Source organism: Elgaria multicarinata, chromosome 3, assembly GCF_023053635.1.
Source record: "Elgaria multicarinata webbii isolate HBS135686 ecotype San Diego chromosome 3, rElgMul1.1.pri, whole genome shotgun sequence".
NCBI lineage: Eukaryota > Metazoa > Chordata > Lepidosauria > Squamata > Anguidae > Elgaria > Elgaria multicarinata.
Genome location: NC_086173.1, coordinates 22,402,767 through 22,423,096, shown reverse-complemented (window position 1 = coordinate 22,423,096; position 20,330 = coordinate 22,402,767). Strand labels below are relative to the sequence as shown.

The 20,330-nt window shown below is 47.5% G+C and overlaps 1 protein-coding gene across 2 annotated transcripts in view; it reads right to left on the bottom strand.

The window, feature by feature from the left end:
* The window catches only part of RARG (retinoic acid receptor gamma), a 127,689-nt gene that overhangs the window by 10,256 nt on the left and 97,103 nt on the right, over positions 1–20,330 (bottom strand). For both annotated transcript variants that reach the window (XM_063119579.1, XM_063119580.1), the window contains 2 exons: positions 6,647–6,795; positions 4,598–4,739 (listed from right to left, as the gene is read on the bottom strand). In XM_063119579.1, the coding sequence (XP_062975649.1) occupies positions 4,598–4,739; positions 6,647–6,795 (291 nt within the window). The remainder of the gene's footprint in view (positions 1–4,597; positions 4,740–6,646; positions 6,796–20,330) is intronic.

Here is a 20,330-nt window from a genome sequence, read left to right as displayed (position 1 = left end):
TCATCTCAGATCTTTGCCTGGCAGTTTCTGAATAGACCAGAGGTCCCCTTTTCATGCCTGTGTCAAAGATTTAGAAAGAACATTTAGACTTCCACAGTGTTTTACCTATGTGTGCATGTGTGCTGTGCCATTTGCTGTGCAAAAATTTAAAATTTCAGGACTGTGGTCTGACGGCACATGATGCTGCAACCTTACTGAAGCTAAGCTAGTCTGGGTGTGGTCACTGTCTGGATGGGTGGCTGCACAGGAATCTCACAAACGCTGCCTTGAATTCCATCATGGGAAAAAGGTGGGAGTATACGTGAGAGTTAATTCTATCCATGAGAGAGCAAAAGACCGACAACTTATAATTACCTTTGTGGTAAAAATGAATTTCATCCACTCCAAATGTCACAAAAACATAGGGGGCTGAATCCAGACTTGGTCATAGTGAGAGTCGATTCACTGAAATCAATGGGACCCATAATTCATCTACACAAATTATGATAAAGTCTGGAACCAACCCAGTGTGTGTAAAAGTCCCAAATTCTGTACGAGCAGCACAATATTTGCAGCACAATATATGGATCCAATATTTGGATCCATATATTTGGATTATATTGTATGAGCAGCACAATATTTTGGCATTTAGCCAAAACAGCTCAGCGTGGATTCATTGGGTAGTATCCAATGTTAGTCCTACTTCAAATAGATCCACTGAAATGAATAAGGCTTACATTAACACTGGAAGCAACTCCTTATCTGCCCCAGATGCTGGGCTCATGGATGGGAATTATAGGTATTGTAGTGCAACACATCTGGAAGGCACCATGTTAGGGAAGACTGTACTTAGTCTTTGTACATTTTTACCACCTTTCTCTACACCCAAATAGATTGGTTAAAGAATAGGTAAAAAAAGGCCAGTTTTGGGGGGAGGGAATAATGACACCATGCAGTGGCAATTTTTAACCTGTCACTGATTAGGACTATGGGACCAGGGGATGATGGACATTATGCCACAGTTCAGTGGTAGGGCATCTGTTCTGCATGCAGAAGGTTCCCAGTTCAGTCCTCTGCATCTCCAGGTAGGTTTGGAAAAACTCTGGTTGAAACCCCGGAGAGCCGTTGCTGCCAGTCTGTGTTGACAAGACCAGTTCGAGGGACCAAGGGCCTGATTCAGTGACAAGGCAGCTTCCTGTGTTCCTATGGATGCTGCAAGGATTGCTCAGAATGAGCTTCTCTTGTGTTTGGGGGTGGGGAGGACATGTTTTAGACCATCCCTCCTCCTCCGCCTCCTGACATGGGGTGTCTGCAGCACCAGTAACCCCCCTCCCACCACCCTGCCAGCGTCACCACTCCCTTAGCCAGAGTCCTGGGGTTGCGTGTGCACTCTCTTCGGCCTGAGCCTTCCCTGGCTGCCCTTCCTGTTCACCCCAGGATAAAGCGCCAGGGATCTGGGAACAGGATACGCCAATCGGCAGGATATACACTTATAGCCACAGTCAGCACAATGCTGATGGGGGCTGGGGGCGACTGCCAGCCAAGCCATACAGCCAAGCTTTGGAGGGTGGATAAAACACACACAACGCAGACGACGCAACACACCGCCCTGAGGGAGCTCTCACCAAACTAATAGCACCCCTCCCTCCCCAGCACCATGAACGCAAATGCCCTCGCTTTCAAGAAGCAACGGTATACAGTGAAGGAGGCTGAATGGGACACGTCTAGCTGAGAGGGCAAACTCCTCTTCTCCTCAGTTCTGTGCTTTCCTCAGCAACCCCACCCCACCCCACCGCCCCCACCCCGGTCCCAAATCTGAGCCTAGATGGGATATGGAGGGAAAGGGAGGCGGGGCTCCACCGGCCCAAATCCCTCAGGCTCTCCGTTTCCTGTCTCCGTAGTGACAACCCATCGGGATAACAGTCTCCCCACACCCAGCCGGCCCAACACCCCTCTCCCCCGGTCCCCTCCACCCACTTCTCCCTTTAAAGTGACAGGCCCTCGGAAATAAATTGCCAGCTTTTGAGACATAGACATTCCTAATTAGGGGCTCTTAAAGAGACGGTGATTAATGTGAGCCCTGGCCCAGGCCTGCGCGAAGACATGCCTAAGCAGTTGGGAGTAAAAGCAACAGCCGCTGAGAGGCACTCTGTCTCCGAAAAGGCTGGGCAGCTGACAGCGCTCTTAAAGGGGGGGCAAACCCGCCCCGCCTGGCCCAGAAACGACCAACGGACCCTCCTCCTCTGGGAGTCTGTTTGTTTGTTGTTCCTCCATGGGAGCGCTTTTGGAATTGTTTCCCCTCAGAGGAAGACACGTGGAAAACATTTCATTAGGACTAAATATCAACATGGATTTCCACCCCCCAGGGGGGAAATGACCATAATCTAGTCTCTTGCTCATGCATCTTTCCTGAACGATCCCAGTTCTGAGGTAAACTTTTCCCTCAATGTTTTCCCCAGAGGGGAAATCCATCCCAAAGCGCCACCTTGGAAGAAAACGTTATATACTGTGAAACCAGATATGGAAAGCAGATGGCTGCACAGGAGTCTGCAGACTGAAGAAGATCCCTTGCCCTGGTCAGGACCGTGTGCGTTCTCCGAGATCCACCTCTGATTGTATCTCGGCAACACAGGTCTTGGTATCGGGCACAAAAACTCTGTGTCCCATGCATAATGTGTAAAGCAGCCTGTAGCGACGGAGGCTGAAGTGGGGGGAATTGTAAGGAGGCACATTTACCCAGGCCAAGCCTTAAGAGAATGCAGTTTTATATTCAGAAATGCCTTGATAATTCGGACAAGTCCTGGAACACAGAGACTGGTGCATGCTCAACTTTGCCCGTACATACACACAGGTGGGGTAGGTGGATGTGCGCACACAGGCCTACGATATAAATGTTGTACGATCCCTGTCCAAACTCACAGGGAGAATCTGTTAGAATATTGGGGCGTCTGGTTGGTCCCTGTGGGAACAGAATGCTGAACTAGATCCACCATACTGCTCCTTCCACTTAGAACATGCATCCTTTTCCTAGTCTATCATGCATTAGGGGTGGGGAGGTACTTTATCCCACCAGGGAAGCCCCTCATGGGCCAGATGCCAGCATTGGGCAGGGCTATACCTACAAAGTCAGGGTGCAACACCACCAAAATGGGCAGGGCCATGCCAGCATGCGAGGCACTGAGCAGTGCCATTTCCAGGTTTTTGAGGGCACCTGGGCAAGACACCCTCCATGACCCCCCTTCCTTCAATCAGTCTACCTTCCTGCCATCATTGCCACCAGGTGCTCTTGCTGCTGGACAACCACCTGTCAGGTATGCTTTAAGGTGGATTCCTGCATGGAGCAGGGGGTTGGATTCGATGGCCTTATAGGCCCCTTCCAACTCTACTATTCTATGATTCTATGCTCATGCTCCTCTTTCTCGTCATTGCTACTATTTGCTTGCTTGACAGGCAGAGAGCCAGGGAGCAAGCAGGCCGTGGCATCTGTTACTCCTCTTTCTCATCACCACCGTTGTCTGGGCTAGAGTGAGAGGCAGGTAAATAAGCAGGCTGCAATGGTAAAGTGGAGCAAATCCAGGGGGCCCTGGTCAGTGGGCCCCTGCTAGCCCTTTGACGCTAGCCTTGGCACTGAGCCAGCGCCTCAAGTCGTACCTCACTTGCTCTGCCCACCCTATGCCATCCCCAACTGGAGAGGATTGGGGGGTGGGCAAAGCTCTGAGGCCTGGAGGAGATGTCCTTCCAGACTCCAGCTCAGCGACAGGCTGCTTCACCCACCCGATGCCTTCTCCCCTTGGGGAGGATGCAGGACGAGCAAAGCGCAGAGCTCTGCAGCCTTGAGGGCCACTTGGATTCCTCCAGTTCGGGAGCCAGCTGCACCTCCCCCTGCGCCTTTCCCAATCAGGATAGTGCACAGTCTCAAGGAGCACTTCTAATCTCCCAACCCTCACGACTGAACTTGGAGGAGAAGAGCAAAGGCAAGGGGGCGTGGCTTAGTAGAAGAGGGTGTTCCTTCCTGGAATGCCTCACAGGCCAAATTGGAGGGGGGGGGGCTCAAGGTTCCCCACTGCTGCTTGACACTTTCAGAACTCTTCTCAGAACCCACTTCTTCCACAAAGCCCTGCCTAGCCTACCATAGCCTCTTCTTTTCTGTTCAATTTGCTTTCTGTTCACCTCACCCTATGTCATTCTCTCAAGCCCTGTCCTTGTCACCTCATCGTTCTGTATAATGCCTGACACGCTGTGGGAGGACACGCTTAATCTCGATCAGGTTATTATTATTATTATTATTATTATTATTATTATTATTATTATTAATTTATATAGCACCATCAATGTACATGGTGCTGTACAGAGTAAAACAGTAAATAGCAAGACCCTGCCGCATAGGCTTACATTCTAATAAAACCATAATAAAACAGGAGGGGAAGAGAAAGCAAACAGGCACAGGGTAGGGTAAACAGGCACTGGGTAGGGTAAAACTAACAGTATAAATAGGTTAAATAGGAAGTGGCAACCACCCTGTCTCCAGTTTTCTACCAGGCCACAGGAAGGCCTAATACACTCCCCTACCCCGCTCCCAAAATGGATCCAACGCACAACCCCCAATAGAGGTGCTCACCTTCTTTGGACATGCCAACCTCAAAGCACTTCTGCAGGCGGCAATACTGGCAGCGGTTGCGGGTGACCTTGTTGATTTGACAGTTCTTGTCCCGGTGGCAGGTGTAGACCATGTTTTTCTGGATGCTTCGCCGAAAGAAGCCCTGAAGGGTCAGAGAGAGAGAAAGAGAGTAGCTCAAAGGGCTATTTTGCCTCTTACCAGCATGAATCTTAAGACATATGGCAATATTAGTTTTTAATCTTTATACATCAAGAGGGAAAACAGCCTTCTCCAACTTGGACCCCCTTCAGATGTGTTGGTTGGGAGTTGCGGTCCAACACATCTGGATGGCCACAGTTTGGGGAAGGCTTATATAGGTCTGATATGGAGTCAGACCATCTGTCCTTCTAGTACAGGATCGTTTTAGCAGACTGGCAGCTGCTCTCCAAGGTCTCAGGCACATGAAACCATTCCAGGCCTTACCATCTGTGATCCCTTTTAACCTGTGAAAAGAGCTGCAGTATCGTCTAAGGCACACCCACCCAGTCTGGTGCTCTCCAGATGTTTTGGACTACAACCCCCATCAACTTCAGATAGCACAGCCAATGTTCAGTGCTGATGCGACTTGTAGGCAAACATCAGGCAGGTGCCAGGTTGGGGGAGGCAGGTGCAGGGACTAGGTGTGCGAGCCAGGAAGTCCCAAATCCAAGCTACAAAGCTTCCCTGGAAGGCCTTAGAAGAGTTACTCGCACTCGGCTCCCTCTGTTTCCCAGCTGCAAGACGAGGGACAACAATACTGGCCCGCTTTACAGGGGCAGCTGTAAGGATTACTGAGATCAGGCTTTGAATGCTCTAAAGTAGGAGTGTTGAACCTCTTTCAGCCTGAGGGCCAAATTCCATGCTGGAGAAGCTCTTGGGGGCCACTCCGAGACCAGCGGTGGGCAGGGCCAAAATAACAAAAATGACGCCATCTTTTATCTTCAGCCCAACCCTTACTGCTAATAACTAAGCCTTAGGGAAGGCATTTCAATCTTTTAGGGTGCAATCCTATGCATGTTTTGCTTTTTATACTGTATTTTGTAATTGTGCTTTTAACCTGTTGGTTGTTTTATTGTGGTTTTAATTTTTGTGAACCGCCCAGAGAGCTTTAGCTATTGGGCGGTACAAAAATGTAATAAATAAATAAATAAATGTTTAGAAAGAAAGCAAAATCCTATTAACTCCCAGCATCCCCCAGCCGGAATGCTGGGAGTTGTAGCTTTCTGTCTAAACATGTGTAGGACTGCACCTTTAGAACGGGGAAAATAGCACAAAAGCTAGGAAACCACCCAATAATGATGGTGGTTGGGGGAGATAGGATGTGGCCACCTACAGAACCCCAGAAGGCCGGATTTGACCCCTGGGCTTGAGTTTCTACACCCCCGCACTAAAGCATCTATGCATGCTAAATATGACAACACAGCACTTCTGAACCGGCCAGCTCTGGTCTAAATATTAGGTGCTTGTCCTTTTTCCTGCCCTTCCATGCAGAAAGTTTGACTCTAGCTTTCAGCTCCTGCAACTGATTTGAGGCATCCTAATTTGGAGGACATGCACTCCAGGTCGGGTGGCCACCTGCAGACCCGCCCCGACTCTGACATTATTTAGAGGATCTTATAGAATATCGCACTCAAATTCCAGGCAGAATTTCTGCAACCATCCACCCTTGATCCTGCAACCAAATAGCCTATCTTCAGCAACTGGAATGCAGGATGCCCAGTCAGCAAACGTTTGCTTGTTTTGCACATTTCATCTGGCTTACATAATCTGTTTTGGGTGTTGGCACACTTGGAATTCCCTGCTGCAAACATTCTTTTGCAGAGGAAGGGAGGCCTGGCTGAAGTAGCCAACCACACCCTCCTGGCTGAGCAGCTGCAGGCATGATGCTGGCTTGAGCTCTGGATTTTGGTGAGGCAAAACGAGCTGTGAGGAGGCCACTGCCCCAGGTAGCTGGAGAGGGCAGCCCACTCCCCAACCCACGGTCTTGGAAGCAGGACAGGCCCCACAACCCAGAAGGCTCCGGTCACTCACCTTGCAGCCCTCGCAGGAACTGACCCCGTAATGGTAGCCGGAGGACTTGTCATTGCAGACGAAACAAGGTTTGTAGACACGTGGCGGCGGAGGGGGAGAGGGGGAGCTGGGCACCATCTCCTCTGAACTTGTGCTTTGGGTCTCCACCGCTGCAAAAGGAAAGAAGGGAGCGTCAGCCAGAAATGAGTGTCAAGTTGGCTCCTTTTCAAATGCCTCTGTTGGGTGAGTACCCAGATCCACAGATCTTCACTTGCTGCAATTGTAGACTTTGAGAATCTCCACCAGGTCACCCGTGGAACAGGTTGTTAGGGCTGGCTTTGGGGAGCACAAGTTAAAGAAACTACAGAAAGTAGGGACAAAAACAGAAAGTTTGAGGAACCTCGATTTATAGGCATATGACAGGCACATGTACTACCATTACAAATAACTGGTACAGGACTTTTAAAAAATCTGCTAAGTGCTTTACAATCTTTTGTGGTGTTTCCACTCACAACACTAAAGTAGACACTAGGAAAAAAGTTTTCTGGCACCTTAAAGATTATCAGATCAGTGGAAGCATAAGCTTCTGTGTCCTGGAACCCACTTCATCATCAGGTATACGAATCACTCATCTAATCATGCATCAGTCTTTTTCTAGTCCACAAAAGCTTATGCCACAATAGACACGTTTTCATCCATTTAACTGCTTGGACTGCAGTCCATGAAAACGTATGCAACAAACAAGGTGTTAGTCTTTAACATGTCACAAGACTCTGTGTGTGTGTGTGTGTGCGCGCGCGCATGCACATGTATGTGTGAATGCATGTACACACACACACACACACACACACACACACACACACACAGAAGATATGTGCTTCGATCAGACCAAAGGCCTATCTAGTCCAGCATTCTGTTCCCATAGTAGACAACTAGATACCCTAATGCAGAGATGGGCAACTTGTGGCCCTCCAGATGTTTTAGCCTACAATTCCCATCAGCCCTTGCCAGTATAACCAATAATGAGGGATCATGGGAGCTGTAGGCCAAAACATCTGGAGGGCCACAAGTTACCCACCCCTGCTAATGGAAAACCCACAAGCAGGACATGAATGCATTAGCACCCGCCCACTTGTGTTCCCCAGCAACTGGTATTGAGAGACATCCTGCCTCTGAACCCAGAAGTATTATACAGCGACCATGACAGCCATTGACAGGCTTCTCCTTCGTGAATTTATCTAATCCCTTTTTAAAGACATTCAAATTGGTGGCCATCACAACTTGTGGTAGCAAATTCCATAGTTTAACTATGCTGTATGAAGAAATATTTCCTTTTCTTTGTCCTGAATCTCCCCTCACTCAGCTTCTCTGGATGACACCCCAGGGTGGGGAAGTATTACTAGAGAAGGAGAAAAAGTTCTCTCTATCCACTTTCTCCACACCATGCATACTTTTATACACACCCCACCCCACCCACTGTAATAGACTACCATGACCACCTCAGGAATCATTACTGTTCCTATTTTATTTTACAAATGGGGAAACAGAGGCCAAAAAAAACCAAAAAACCATTACTTGCCTACGTCTATCTCATAGGATCTTAGACCTCAGGTGTTCCAGATCCCCATCTGACACTTAACCACGGATGGCAGAGCAAAAATATGTACTGGGGAAAACTCAACCAAAGGCCTGGGATTAGATGGGTAGATATTTGGGGTGGCAGAGGCGGATACAGCTTGGGCAGCCAATAGTATAGTAAAAAGTGTAACTGTGCATCACTTTTACACACACACACACACACACACACACACACACACACAGCACAGTTGCATGGGAAGAAGTCCTGAAAGATTTAGCCCTAAACTCCCTGCCTCTTGCCCTCACCATGACCCAGGACGCCTGGACAGAGCTCCTTCAGCATAAGCAGCATTTTTCCATCACCCCCAACCCGGGCAAGGCATGAAACTGTTTGCAATTCTAGCTTTCAACACAGACCGAATTTCCTGTGACAAGGCCCTAAATGCCACATTCCAGGCCAAACAGGTTGGAATTGTTACCAGAGCTGTGTAACCTAATCCCTTTCCCTGGGGGAGGGAGGAAAGGAATGACCCTGCCCCAAAGAGACATAGGTTAGAAAAGCTGGGGTGGGAGGCAGCCTTTTAGTCTAGTTTCCCCTCCTGTAGAAGTCCCATTTTCCCCAGGAATAGGGGGGTGGGGAGGGGTTCAAAGTTTCATGGATGGTGAGACTGAGCGGGTGGGACATTTCTTCCTTGGCAAACGTCAACTCAGGCTGTATGGAGCCATAATAAAGAAAAGAAAGCTGCTTCCATAAAATCACTATCATTTCATTCAATTTCACTTAAGTTTCAGTTAAAAGTTCGCTCCAAATTTCTTATCTTCTAGTTGCAATTTTGTAGAATTCTTGCTAATGACCTTCTTGAATGCAGCATGTTCATATTTTTTTTAGCCACCTCTCCTTAGGTCTGGTCCTTCGGTTCACTCACATGATCAGGCAGAAGAAGGCACCTTCTCTCTTTTTGAATATACCATTTATTTAATTAATTGCATTTCTAATCCATCCAATAGCTAATGTTCTCAGGGTAGATTACGAACAGGCAAAAATGAGAAAGAACGCTGAACCATGCTAGTTGCATTGGGAAGCAGCCAGAGATGAATTCTTAAAGCAGCCTCCCCCAACCTGGCACCCTCCCAATGCAATGCAGTATAACTTCCGTCATCCTAACTCAGCATGCCCAATGGATTGGGGATGATGGGAGTTGTTGTCCAATATATCTGGAGGCTGGGGAAGGCTGGCGTATATATGTGCATTCACGAAGTACCAGGATCGGGCTGACATGAATGTTTGTCAACTAGAAAACAAAAATGCTGCAGAGAATTATTTGAACGGGGTGCTGTTTGCATACTTGTGCAGTGCAGCATTCCCCAACTTAGTATCCTCCAGACGTGTCGGATTGCAACTCCCATTCTTCTCAGCCAGTATGGTCATGGGAATTGCAGTCAGACACATCTTGAGGGCACCAGTTTAGGGAAGGCTGGTGGAGGGAAGGGATACAAAAGCCCTCTGTCCTCACCCCACCCACCTCCACTTACGCGTCCCACTATCTTCAATGCCTCCCAATCCTGGCTCCAGCACAAACTTTGTTTGCAAGAGGAAACAAGCATTTCACAGCCACTCTACCACAATAGATAACCAGCAAAGCCCAAGCAGCCATCCTGTCTCTTGGGCCCAGTCCTCATAAGTGAGCTTACAATAAACAAATCCAGCCGCCCCACCCTCACAAATAACCCTCCAATAAATATTCAGTGCACAGGACAATAACAGCCCGTTTGTGTATTTCTCCTTCACCCTTATGAATGACTCTACAATAAACAAACTAATGCATGCAGCCTGGGGCTACACAACGCGGGACAACTCTTCTACTATTATGCCTCTACGATGCTGAAACAGATTCTTCATATACTGCAGAAAAGCCACAGAATATGGTTTTGGGCACACAATTCCTGAGAATCTCAGCATTCTTTTATTTTATTTTTTGAAGAGCAAATTTCTAGTCCTTATGATTGTGAAGATATGCTTCAAAGTACATGCACAGGTAATGCTTGGTCAAATCGCTGAACAGATTTCCTCAACCTGGTGCCTTCCAGATGCTTGGAGCTACAACTCCCATGAGCCCCAGAAGGTAGGGTCATGAATGATGAGAATTGTAGTCCAAGACATCTAGACAACATCAAGTTGGATAAGGCTGTCTCAGAAGCAAGGAGTGCCTGAAAAATGAGGGTTCGAAAAAGTGGTTTTGTGACCTGGAGCTCAGACCCCTCCTCTGCCTTGTACTTTGGTTTTGGGGCAAGTTATTTCTCTTTTGGTCCCAACAATTTGCCTTCTGAGAAACGGGTGTTTTGCGATGTGTCACTCCCACCACAGCGATCATTTTGTTAACATAGGAGTCTCCCCTGCCAAGGCAGACATTTTGTGAGTGCACCCATAACACTCTTTCAAAATTCCAAAAGTACCCACCATCCCCAAAAGCTTGGGGACCCCTACACTAGTATTTCTCAGCATTTGTACAGATCAGCTATTTGGTGGTGACAGCTGATTGAACTGACCAGCTGTTTGCTGTTAATGCCTAACAGCAGATCAACAATAGCAGCAGCAGATTGAAATCCACAGCTCCCAGTTAAATGACATTTCTTCCATCGAACCATTTCCATTGTTCCTCAAGCCAATTGGATAAACACATTCTACATTAGAATAGACATACCATACAAACCAGTAATGTGGAGATTGTGTGTGGATTCCATTTGGAATTAAACATATTTCTGCATTATGTATTCGGTCCTTAAAAGTGCTCGCTGCTTTGGCCAATGTCTGCCCAAAGTGATCAGTAAGTCACTTTAGTCTCTCCAAAACTGAAAGGAGGAGAGGGCCCAGACCTGTGTGGCAGAGCACATGTGTTGCATGCGGAAAGTCCCTAATGAAAAGGATCTTGGTTGCGTATCTGAGATCTTGAGGAGCTTTTCTCAGGCAGGGCAGCACACAAAACTGAGTTACATGGACCAACCGTCAGACTCAGTATGTAAGGCCAGGCCAGGCATAGGAATATGACTTATCCTGAGTCAGACCACAGCTCCAACTAGCCCAGTATTGTCGACACTGACTAGCAGCACCTCTCCAGGGTTTCAGGCAGTTTTTCCCAGCCCTATCTGGAGATGCCAAGAATCGAACCTGGGACCTGGTGCATGCAAAGCAGCTGTTCCACAACTGAGCTCTTGCCTCTCCCACTTGTGGCCTTCCAGATGTTATTGGACTACAGCTCCAATCAGCCCTAGCCAACATTGCCAATTCTGAGGGGTGATACGAGTTGCAGTCCAATGACATCCGAAGGGCCACAAGTTCCCCACCCTGACATAAAGCAATTCCCGGATATAAAGTAATTCCATACATTCATGTCATACATGTGCTTCTGAGCTGGTAAAGACTGCTCTTCCAGCCCATTTCAGAGCAGCTCTCAGAGGCCACATTCAGGAGACTGGCAGGACCAAAAGCAAAAGGGTTGGGGCCTGAAATATGAAAAATACCATCATATTTTAGCTTCAAGCCCTCACTGCTGGTAACTATGCCTTAGGAGAAGCATTTTGACCTTTTTAAATGGTGGGGGGGAACTGCACCAAAGCTGGGTAACTGGGGGAAAGGGGAGGGGCATGCAGAAGGAGGCGTGGCCTTCTGGAGAGCCCCGGGAGGACCAGATTTGGCTTCCAGGCCTGAGGTTCTTCACCTCTGCTTTGTTAATTACATTTCTGTGGTTGCTACAGGAAACCCCAGAATCACATGGGGGGGGGGGAATCAAGGTTGCTGCTCTGCTCTGCTCTCAGATAGCACTTAGGGGGGAGATTCAATATCTGCTGTTAGCATCCTGGGGGCATTACTGTTAAAAGAGACAGTCACAGTTAAGAGACAGCTCCTTGATTCAAGGTGGCTCCTTCCATTTTCCATCAAGTGATGGAACAGAGGATCTGTTTCAAAGCCGCGCTGAAGGGCCCAACACAGCCCAGGCCTGACTGCCAACTTGCGTAAGTTCTTCCCACTGTGGCAGACTGCAGATTGCCACAGGGGCGAGAGGTCTGGGAGCAAGCCTCAATATAGCCAGGGCCTATGCGAAGGATAGGCAATGGGGTGGGGGTGGGGGTGAGTGTTTAAAATCGGGCCCCCGCAGAGCTTTTCACCCTTTCCAAAAAGGCACCTCAGTTCCTTTAACACCCTCCTCCTCTGATCAGCAATGGAGTCTTTGGCAGAGCTCGGGTCTTATTATACACCTTGGCAGCTTTCTGCAAACAGGTGCTGAGGGGTACGTTGGTGTTCATACTTGGAGGAGCTGAAGGAGCCCTTTCCTCCTGTGTTGGCTCATGTTGAGTCAGAGGGAGGGGAGGGACAGGGAGCCCATGCTGATGGTCCTTCCACCCTTATTCAGAATCCAGCCTGTTAAAATGTAGTTGCTGATCAAGTGCCTACACCAGGGCTGGGCAATGTGTGGCCTGCCAGATGTTTTGGCCTACAACCTCCCCTCACTATCGACTATGCTGGCTGGGGTTGATGGGAGTTGTAGGCCAAAACATCTGGAGGGCCACACGTTGCCCAGCCCTGGCCTATAGCACTGAGGTCTTTTAAAAGGCCCCACAACTCTATTCTTATGGCAAGATCTTTGTTTCCGTTTCAGCCACAATTTCATTACTTCGGATAGAAATTAACATTACATTGGCATCAGTTTCTTTTGATATTTCATGTATGTTATTGTTGTTGTTGTTGTTGTTGTTAATAGTATTGTTATCAGAACACTGCTAGAGCACCTTTTTTTAAAATGGGAGTTTTGATGTTAAGTAAGTCTCTTAACATGACCTGTTTAATGCATGTATATTATCGACACTGAACGTTATTCGCTGGCCTCTTTGTACATCTTCCGCTTATTTAGATTTTAATGTTTTAAATAAACTGTAACTGAGTTAACCATGCCTTGTATTCTATTCTGAGGAGGGGGATTGCATTTATTTGTTTTGTGAACTGTTTTGAGCACAATGTGTTGTGGAAAATTCAGTATACCAATAAATTGACTATGTCTGTGCTAGCATCCAGTGGGTCATTCCCACTCTCACCATAACCCTGAAATGCAGGACACCAATGGATGCCAACAGAGAACAGAGGCTGGAAGATGGTGCCGGGGTCCTGTGTCTTCCCCAAGTTCCAACACTGTATTCAAAGGACCACACAGGCATTGTTCAAGGAACTGCTGTTTGTTTCTCTCATGCAGTGACTCATTGATTGTGAAGGATGCTGTCTTAGCTAAGGATGTTCTCTAGGCAACTGTTCCTAAGCAATGCCTCTTAAGGGAACTCATGGATACAAGCAACCATAGAATTGTACATTGTACTTGGACCTGAGAGCGCTGGGTTCAAGTCCCACAGACTCATGCCTTGCCCCACCGGTTCTCGTTGTCGTGGCTGCTGGTGAGGAGGAACCAGGACTAGATCTAAAGCAAGGCAGCTGGTGGATCTGAAACCAGCAGCACTGGTGAATAGACTAGGGGCTTGAAGCCTTGCCAAAGGGCCAGAGGGTGGTCTGAAAAAAAATATGTTACACAAACAAATACTGCACAAAACTGGAGGGTTTAAACACCCTCAGGCCCTGCCCTTTTTCACTCCGGCCTAATGGTGGCTGAAATCAGGCCTCAATTCTGAGAAAAGTCCAGGATTTGTGGGGAATGTTAACTTTCTTGAAGAGTGACAGACAAGTTGCTAAGCAAGCAATTCACCTCTCATCTGGCTTACTGGCAGCAATGTTCTGTGGAGCAAAAAAGCGACTTTGAGAGACTAGTAAGAAGAGCCTCAAGGTGCCCCCTCTTTTATTCCAATACAAGGTCCTCAGTTCCTGGCCACAACCTCCCTCCCAGCCTTCCCCACCCTGTTGCTGTCCAGATCTTTTGGGTTATAACTCTCATCAGCCACAGGCAGCACTTCCAATTATCAGGGATGATGGGAATTGTAGTTCAAAACATACGGAGGGCAGCAGGTTGGGAAAGCTTCATGTGCGATTCCTGGAAATGGTACATACGCCATTTGGTCTACTCTCCCATTAAGCCTCAGCTATTCAAGAGTAGGCGGAGATCAGAAGGACCAGAGGCAGAAGTGTAATGAAAATCAGGCAGGGGTCAACATTTGAGGTAACAATGTGTGTGTGTGTACACAAGCATATGCAAGGTCAAAATCTGGCAGGGATCACGAACCTAGACAGGAAAGGGGAACAGATATGTACCCCCATAAGCAACAAGTTTCTCAGTCTGAGGAGCAACTCTTAGACTAGGGCTTTATAAAGCTTGGTGTATGGGGATCGGCCCTTCGGGATCAGCTGACTGGATATTCAGTAAGGCTGGTTCTGCAGGGCCTAGATGGTGTCCTCGGGGCCTGGAGCTCAGTCCATTGGGCTCAAAGAGGAGGCAGAGTGCCAACAGCACAGGAGGTAGAAACGTAAGAAGCTGCCTTATACTGAGACAGTTCATTGTTCCATCTAACCCAGTACTGTCAACACTAACTGGCAGTGGCTCTCCAGGTTTTCAGGCAAAAGAAATTCCAGCCCTACCTGGAGACACCAGGGATTGCATCTGGGACTTTTTGCATGCCAAACCTGTGCTCCTCCACTGATCTATAAGGCACCAGAGCCTGACAAATAGGAGCTCTTCTCCGAGACACATACACCAGGATCCTACACCCTCATTCTCTGAGGTGTACTTCTAAGCTATTGAACTACATTCAGATTCAATCCCAGCCCTGATACATCCGCAGCCTCAGCTCCCTGCTTGTAAAATGGAAACAACTGTGGCCTACCTCACAGGATCATTGAAAAGTTTGATGCAATAAACGAATCAAGTATTCTATCATTTTTAAAGCAATACCTTAACAGGGCTATCTACTCTTGTACAAACTGATGTAGATTCCTACTATGACTCTTCTTCTTGCCTTGGTCTATAATCCAACATCACCCCACCTCCCCCCTAAAAAAACGCCCTTCTTTCATGAGAACGAAAGGGAATCATTGTAAGTTCTCCCTCTACTGAATCCCTTGCTTAGCAATTCTGCCCCATATTCTTTCCAGCTTCCCCACAAACCTCCGCCTCCCCATGGAGCCCTCATCAGCATCAGAGAAGAAGGGACAATTAGAAGCTCATGAATGTTAACCCACTGCATTATCCTCTTCTTTTAGATAAGACAATAGGCGTTTGGAGGCTTCTCGCTTGGCTCCAACAGTGCATGACTGACTCCCCAGGGCCAGGAGATAGAGGCAGACAAAAGGGGGCCCAGCCAGGTGATTAGATCTCAATGGAAGACCTTTATTTACCTGAAAGCAGCCTGTAAACACAGGGATGTGCATGAAATGCTGGTGAGAATTAAAAGAGATGGATAAGAGAGAAAGAATGCAAGATCTCTCTCTCTCTCTCTCTCTCACACACACACACACACACACACACACACACACTCTCAAGCAGTGCAGTAAGGTACCCTCTCGGTGGGTTTTTTTTAATTGCAAAGCTCACAATCATCTTTCACCTTTGCAAACACTACCTCTTGGGAATCCCGTAAACTGCATCACGGCTCTTTTTCTTTCATGTATCCAGAAAATGGAAAAATGGCATCATTCAAGACAGGTAAATCTCAAGTATAGAAAATAAACCCTGTTATAAATGCCTGAAAAGTAGACACAAATTTGGTTGTAGACAGTTGTTGTGGCCGTGACCCCCAAGAGATCGCCTCAATAAAACAAGTTTGCCAACCTTTTTTACTGGCCAGTTTGTGTGTCTTAAATTAAACTGAAATCCATTATGCAGAGATGAATGTTACCGCTTCTTAAAATCTGCACATCCATCTCCTATTAATGGCACAAAAGCAGGGGTCTATAATTTTTTTGGCAACCTAAAAGTAAAGTGATTCTCTACTGAACCAACTAACAATGAAAATGAGCTTTGGAGTTACACAAATCTCTCCTTCAGGCATATATATTCAGATCCAAAATAAAAGATTAGAGATGTGATATTTATTTATTTATTACATTTCTATACCGCCCAATAGCCAGAGCTCTCTGGGCGGTTCACAAAAATTAAAAACATTCAAAGTATATGTAGAAGAAGATATGTAGAAGAAATAGTTGCTTGGATTGCTGAGATCTATTCAAAATGAAGATAGATACATTTAAGGTTACAGTTTGTCTCTGCCGTTTAGGCTACAATCTTAAGCACACTTACCTGGGAGTAAACTCCACTGAAATTGGCTGACAAATGTGTTGCCCTTCAAAGTAACTGAATTTGCAGTAACAGAATAGTACAGCAGGTTTATGGAGGAAATGCTGTAAACTGTAAATCACCCTTCTCTGAAGTTTTGATTACCCTATCTCCCTTTTAGGAAGTTTTGATCAATAAATTGCTGATTGATTGACTAAAGATGTGACACATACATGCAGGTTTGGAAAAAATGAGACTTCTAGTTAACACTTGTGTCAATTTTGTTTTTATTTGATTTTAGAGGCAGTGTAAACTTTTAAAGTACCATCCCTACCCAGCATTGAATAAACACTTCAAACACTTAGGGCTCAGTATCACATTTCATGGGTGATCATAGATCTGGAATTTTCCCCCAGCCCTGAGAGTTTAGCTATGCACATACACACGTGTGTGTGTGTGTGTGTGTGTGTGTGAGAGAGAGAGAGAGAGAGAGAGAGAGAGAGAGTGAGTGTGTGTGTGTGTGTGTGTGTGAGAGAGAGAGAGAGAGAGAGAGAGAGAGAGAGAGAGGGAAACATGATTATCGATTTGGTTTGTTTTGGTAAGTGGTGGTAGAATTGTTTCTGTCCAAACAACATTTCAAATCATGTTGAATCAAACAAAGCAGTAAAAAAAATATGTCAACACGATAATCTGTGCTTTTTAAGCAAACGTTAAAACCAAAATTAATTTACAGAAGTTTATGGTTGTAGAGAGTGTTGCTGTATAGAGTTTCATGGGTAAAACAAATAGGGGCCCTGCTCTCAGGGAATTCAGTACAATGGTTTTAAAACTTTCTGCTTCAAACAACTAAGGTGGCCATGTGTCCTACTTTATTGAGGACAATCCTCTATTTGATGGGGTCTCCAGTCCAGATCTGGTTTAAAGAGAAAGAACCCTAAGAAGGGGAGAGCAGGGAGGGGCCTTGAAGTTGTCCATCCACACTTCGCACCCCTGACAGCAGACTGAACAGGCACACAATTCTAAGGCATTATTTTTATATTTGCAACTACCCTGTTTCCCCGAAAGTAAGACATCCCCCCAAAATAAGACCTACTTCCAGTTTTGCCTCTCGCTGTAATATAAGGCATCCCCCCGAAAATAAGACCTTTTTTTTTGTTCAACAATAAATGTGTACCGTATTCTTCTTCATGGAAAAATAAGACATCCCCTGAAAATAAGGCCTAGTGCATCTTTGGGAGCAAAAATTAATATAAGACACTGTCTTATTTTCGGAGAAACAGGGTATACATACAAATTAGCACATGCACATTTTATTCAAATGTGTATGTTGTCTTCTGTTCCCTTCCTAGTAATGCATTTCCTCTTCTTTATTTTGGTTAGTATCCACCCTATAGACAATAAGTAAGTATCCACCCTATAGACAATATTGGGCCAAAACTTGAACCTGGTATAAGGCAATTTCCTAAGTAAGCAATACTTTCCATGTTGATATAACTGTTGAAGTGCCCCCAAGTATCTCTCAAGGAGACCAATGTATTGCAATAAAATTCTAGGGCAGTCCTAAGGTGCAGTTATCAGTTAATGTGGAGCAGTGTCCAGGCCTTTTGGGTCTCATTGTTGCTCTGCAAGGGCTGACAGTGCCCCTGGGAACACACCCAACTTCCTCTGCCTTGTGGCTGCCCCTTACAAGACAAAACTGACCATGGTGGGGCAAAGTCTTCTTTTAGGGAAGCTTGCCTGCCATTACCATACCCTTCATTGAAGGAACCCAGAGAAAGGTCCAAGGAGCCCCAGAACACAGCTTGAAAACCACCCAGATAATAAAACCTTGAAGCACTACTTCTTAGGATGCTTCAGGGACATTCTAGGAATGAGTCTTCTATGGCAGGAAACACAGAGCCTGTTTCTAGAGCCTTTCCTCCCCTCCTTCCCCCTTTTTTGTAGGGCAGATGCTGGGGCGGGGGGCTTGCAGCCTGTGGACTTCACTTTGTGCACCCCTGTAGTATATGACAGCACAAATGACAAAAGCGGAGTGCTAAAATCTGCCTCATTAATCAGAAACGGGAGATCGAATGCCTGTTGCGCAATTGGCTTCCCTGATTAAAAAGCCCTGACAGAAAAACAAACACTCACATTTAGAAGAGAAAATCCACACTACGATTTGCATGCAACAGATGATGGTGTGGGTTTCTTCCTCCCCCACCCCCCTGATTCTGCATGTACAACTGTGTTTTGTCACGCACGTTCTGTGGCCAAATGAAATTTAAAATGCATCCACATTTGACACACTGTCATTCAAAGCAGGAAGAATGTGCAGTGGGCATGGGATTGCCATTGATCTCAGCGTACAATTCAGCAGCTCGATGGCAACCGGGCTATCACTAGCCAAGATTCCAAGACCTTTCCCATCTCTACATCCTTTTGCTTTTCTCTCACAATGTAAGTGTGTGTGCGCGGGGGGAGAAATTAATAAACGTAGGGGAACTGATAAGGAACCAACTGCAATTGAGCGTGACTGTTTCTGAAAACCACCGCTGTAGATTTCAGACCAAACTGCAAGAGGGGAAGATAGACTGAAACATTTGCTCTTCTCCATTTCCCAGGTATAAACTGCACAGAGCATTAAAACCAATTCCCCCCCCCATGTTTAAGTGCAGTCTTGCAGCTGATGTACAACAACAGGCAAATATGGACAGTGTATCTCCTGCAAGCTGTCTCCCACTGTCTTCCAGAACAAGGAAGGCAAACTATTGCTCCTTGTCTCAGAACACTCTTAGATGTGCCCAGGGCCGGTGCCAGGCTATTTTGCGCCCTAGGCAAGGTGACCTGCTTTCACCCCCCCACCCCCGTACCCACCCCACCCCAGGTAGGCGGAGACAGGCGGGGATGGAGGCTGTGTTACCTTTCTCTCGCCCGAGGTCAGGACGTGCATCCTGGCTTGGCTTTGGCTGGGCGGGACACTGCGGTGGGGCAGGTGGGCGGCTCCACGTTCTGACGTCCGGCGTGCCTGTACGCCAGAACGTGGAGCTGCCCGTTCCCCCCCCCCCCCCCCAGCGTCCAGGCTTGGCTTTGGCTGGGTGGGCCCAGCCGAAGCCAGGCCGGGACGCTGCGGGGGGGGGTGAACATGGAGCTGTCCGACTACCCCCCCCCATGTCCTAGCTTGGCTCTGGCTGGGCAAGTGCCCAGCCGAAGCCAAGCCAGGGATGCTAGGGTGGGGGACGGAAGGGTGGCTTCAGAACGGCGCCCTCGGAAGCTTCCCTCACTCGGCCAGAGCGGCTCTGGGAGTGAGAGGGTGACTTCCGGGCGTGGCGTTCGGTGCCCCCCTTACCTTGGCGCTCTAGGTGGCCGCCTGACTGGCCTCTATGGCAGCGTCGGCCCTGGATGCGCTATTCTTTGTTGTAACGTGCATTGTGGCAGACCTGAGAGATATTTGCACGAAACCATTCATGCACTAACAAAGGCGTGAATGGTTTGGTGCAATTCTCTGTCAGCTTCCCTACACAGGTTTGCCTGAATGCAGTCTAGAAAATATACTTGGGAGGGTATATTTCCAAAGCATCAGTACCCATAAGGCAGTCCAGCGCAGATTGCTGATCTCTCCCAACCAGAGAACAGACTTCTTTTCCTGAACCCCCTCCCCCCATCTGACAGCTCCCAGCTTGCCTGCCTGGAGCCGTACAGCATGGAGAATGGAACGATCTTCATGCTGTGGCAAGGGAACCAAAGCCAAGGCCACCCAAAGCTGCCCGAATGGCCGCCGGAAGCTGAGCTGTCGGGCTTTTGAGGCATCATTAACTGAGATAAAGAGCATGTTCTGCAACAGGTGGGAGCAGAGGGCAGGACATAAATTCCGGCGCAGCGGGACAAGGCTCCCCCTCCCCGCCTCCGCAGACAGAAGGGAAGAGCCGGCCTGGCCATAAATCCCC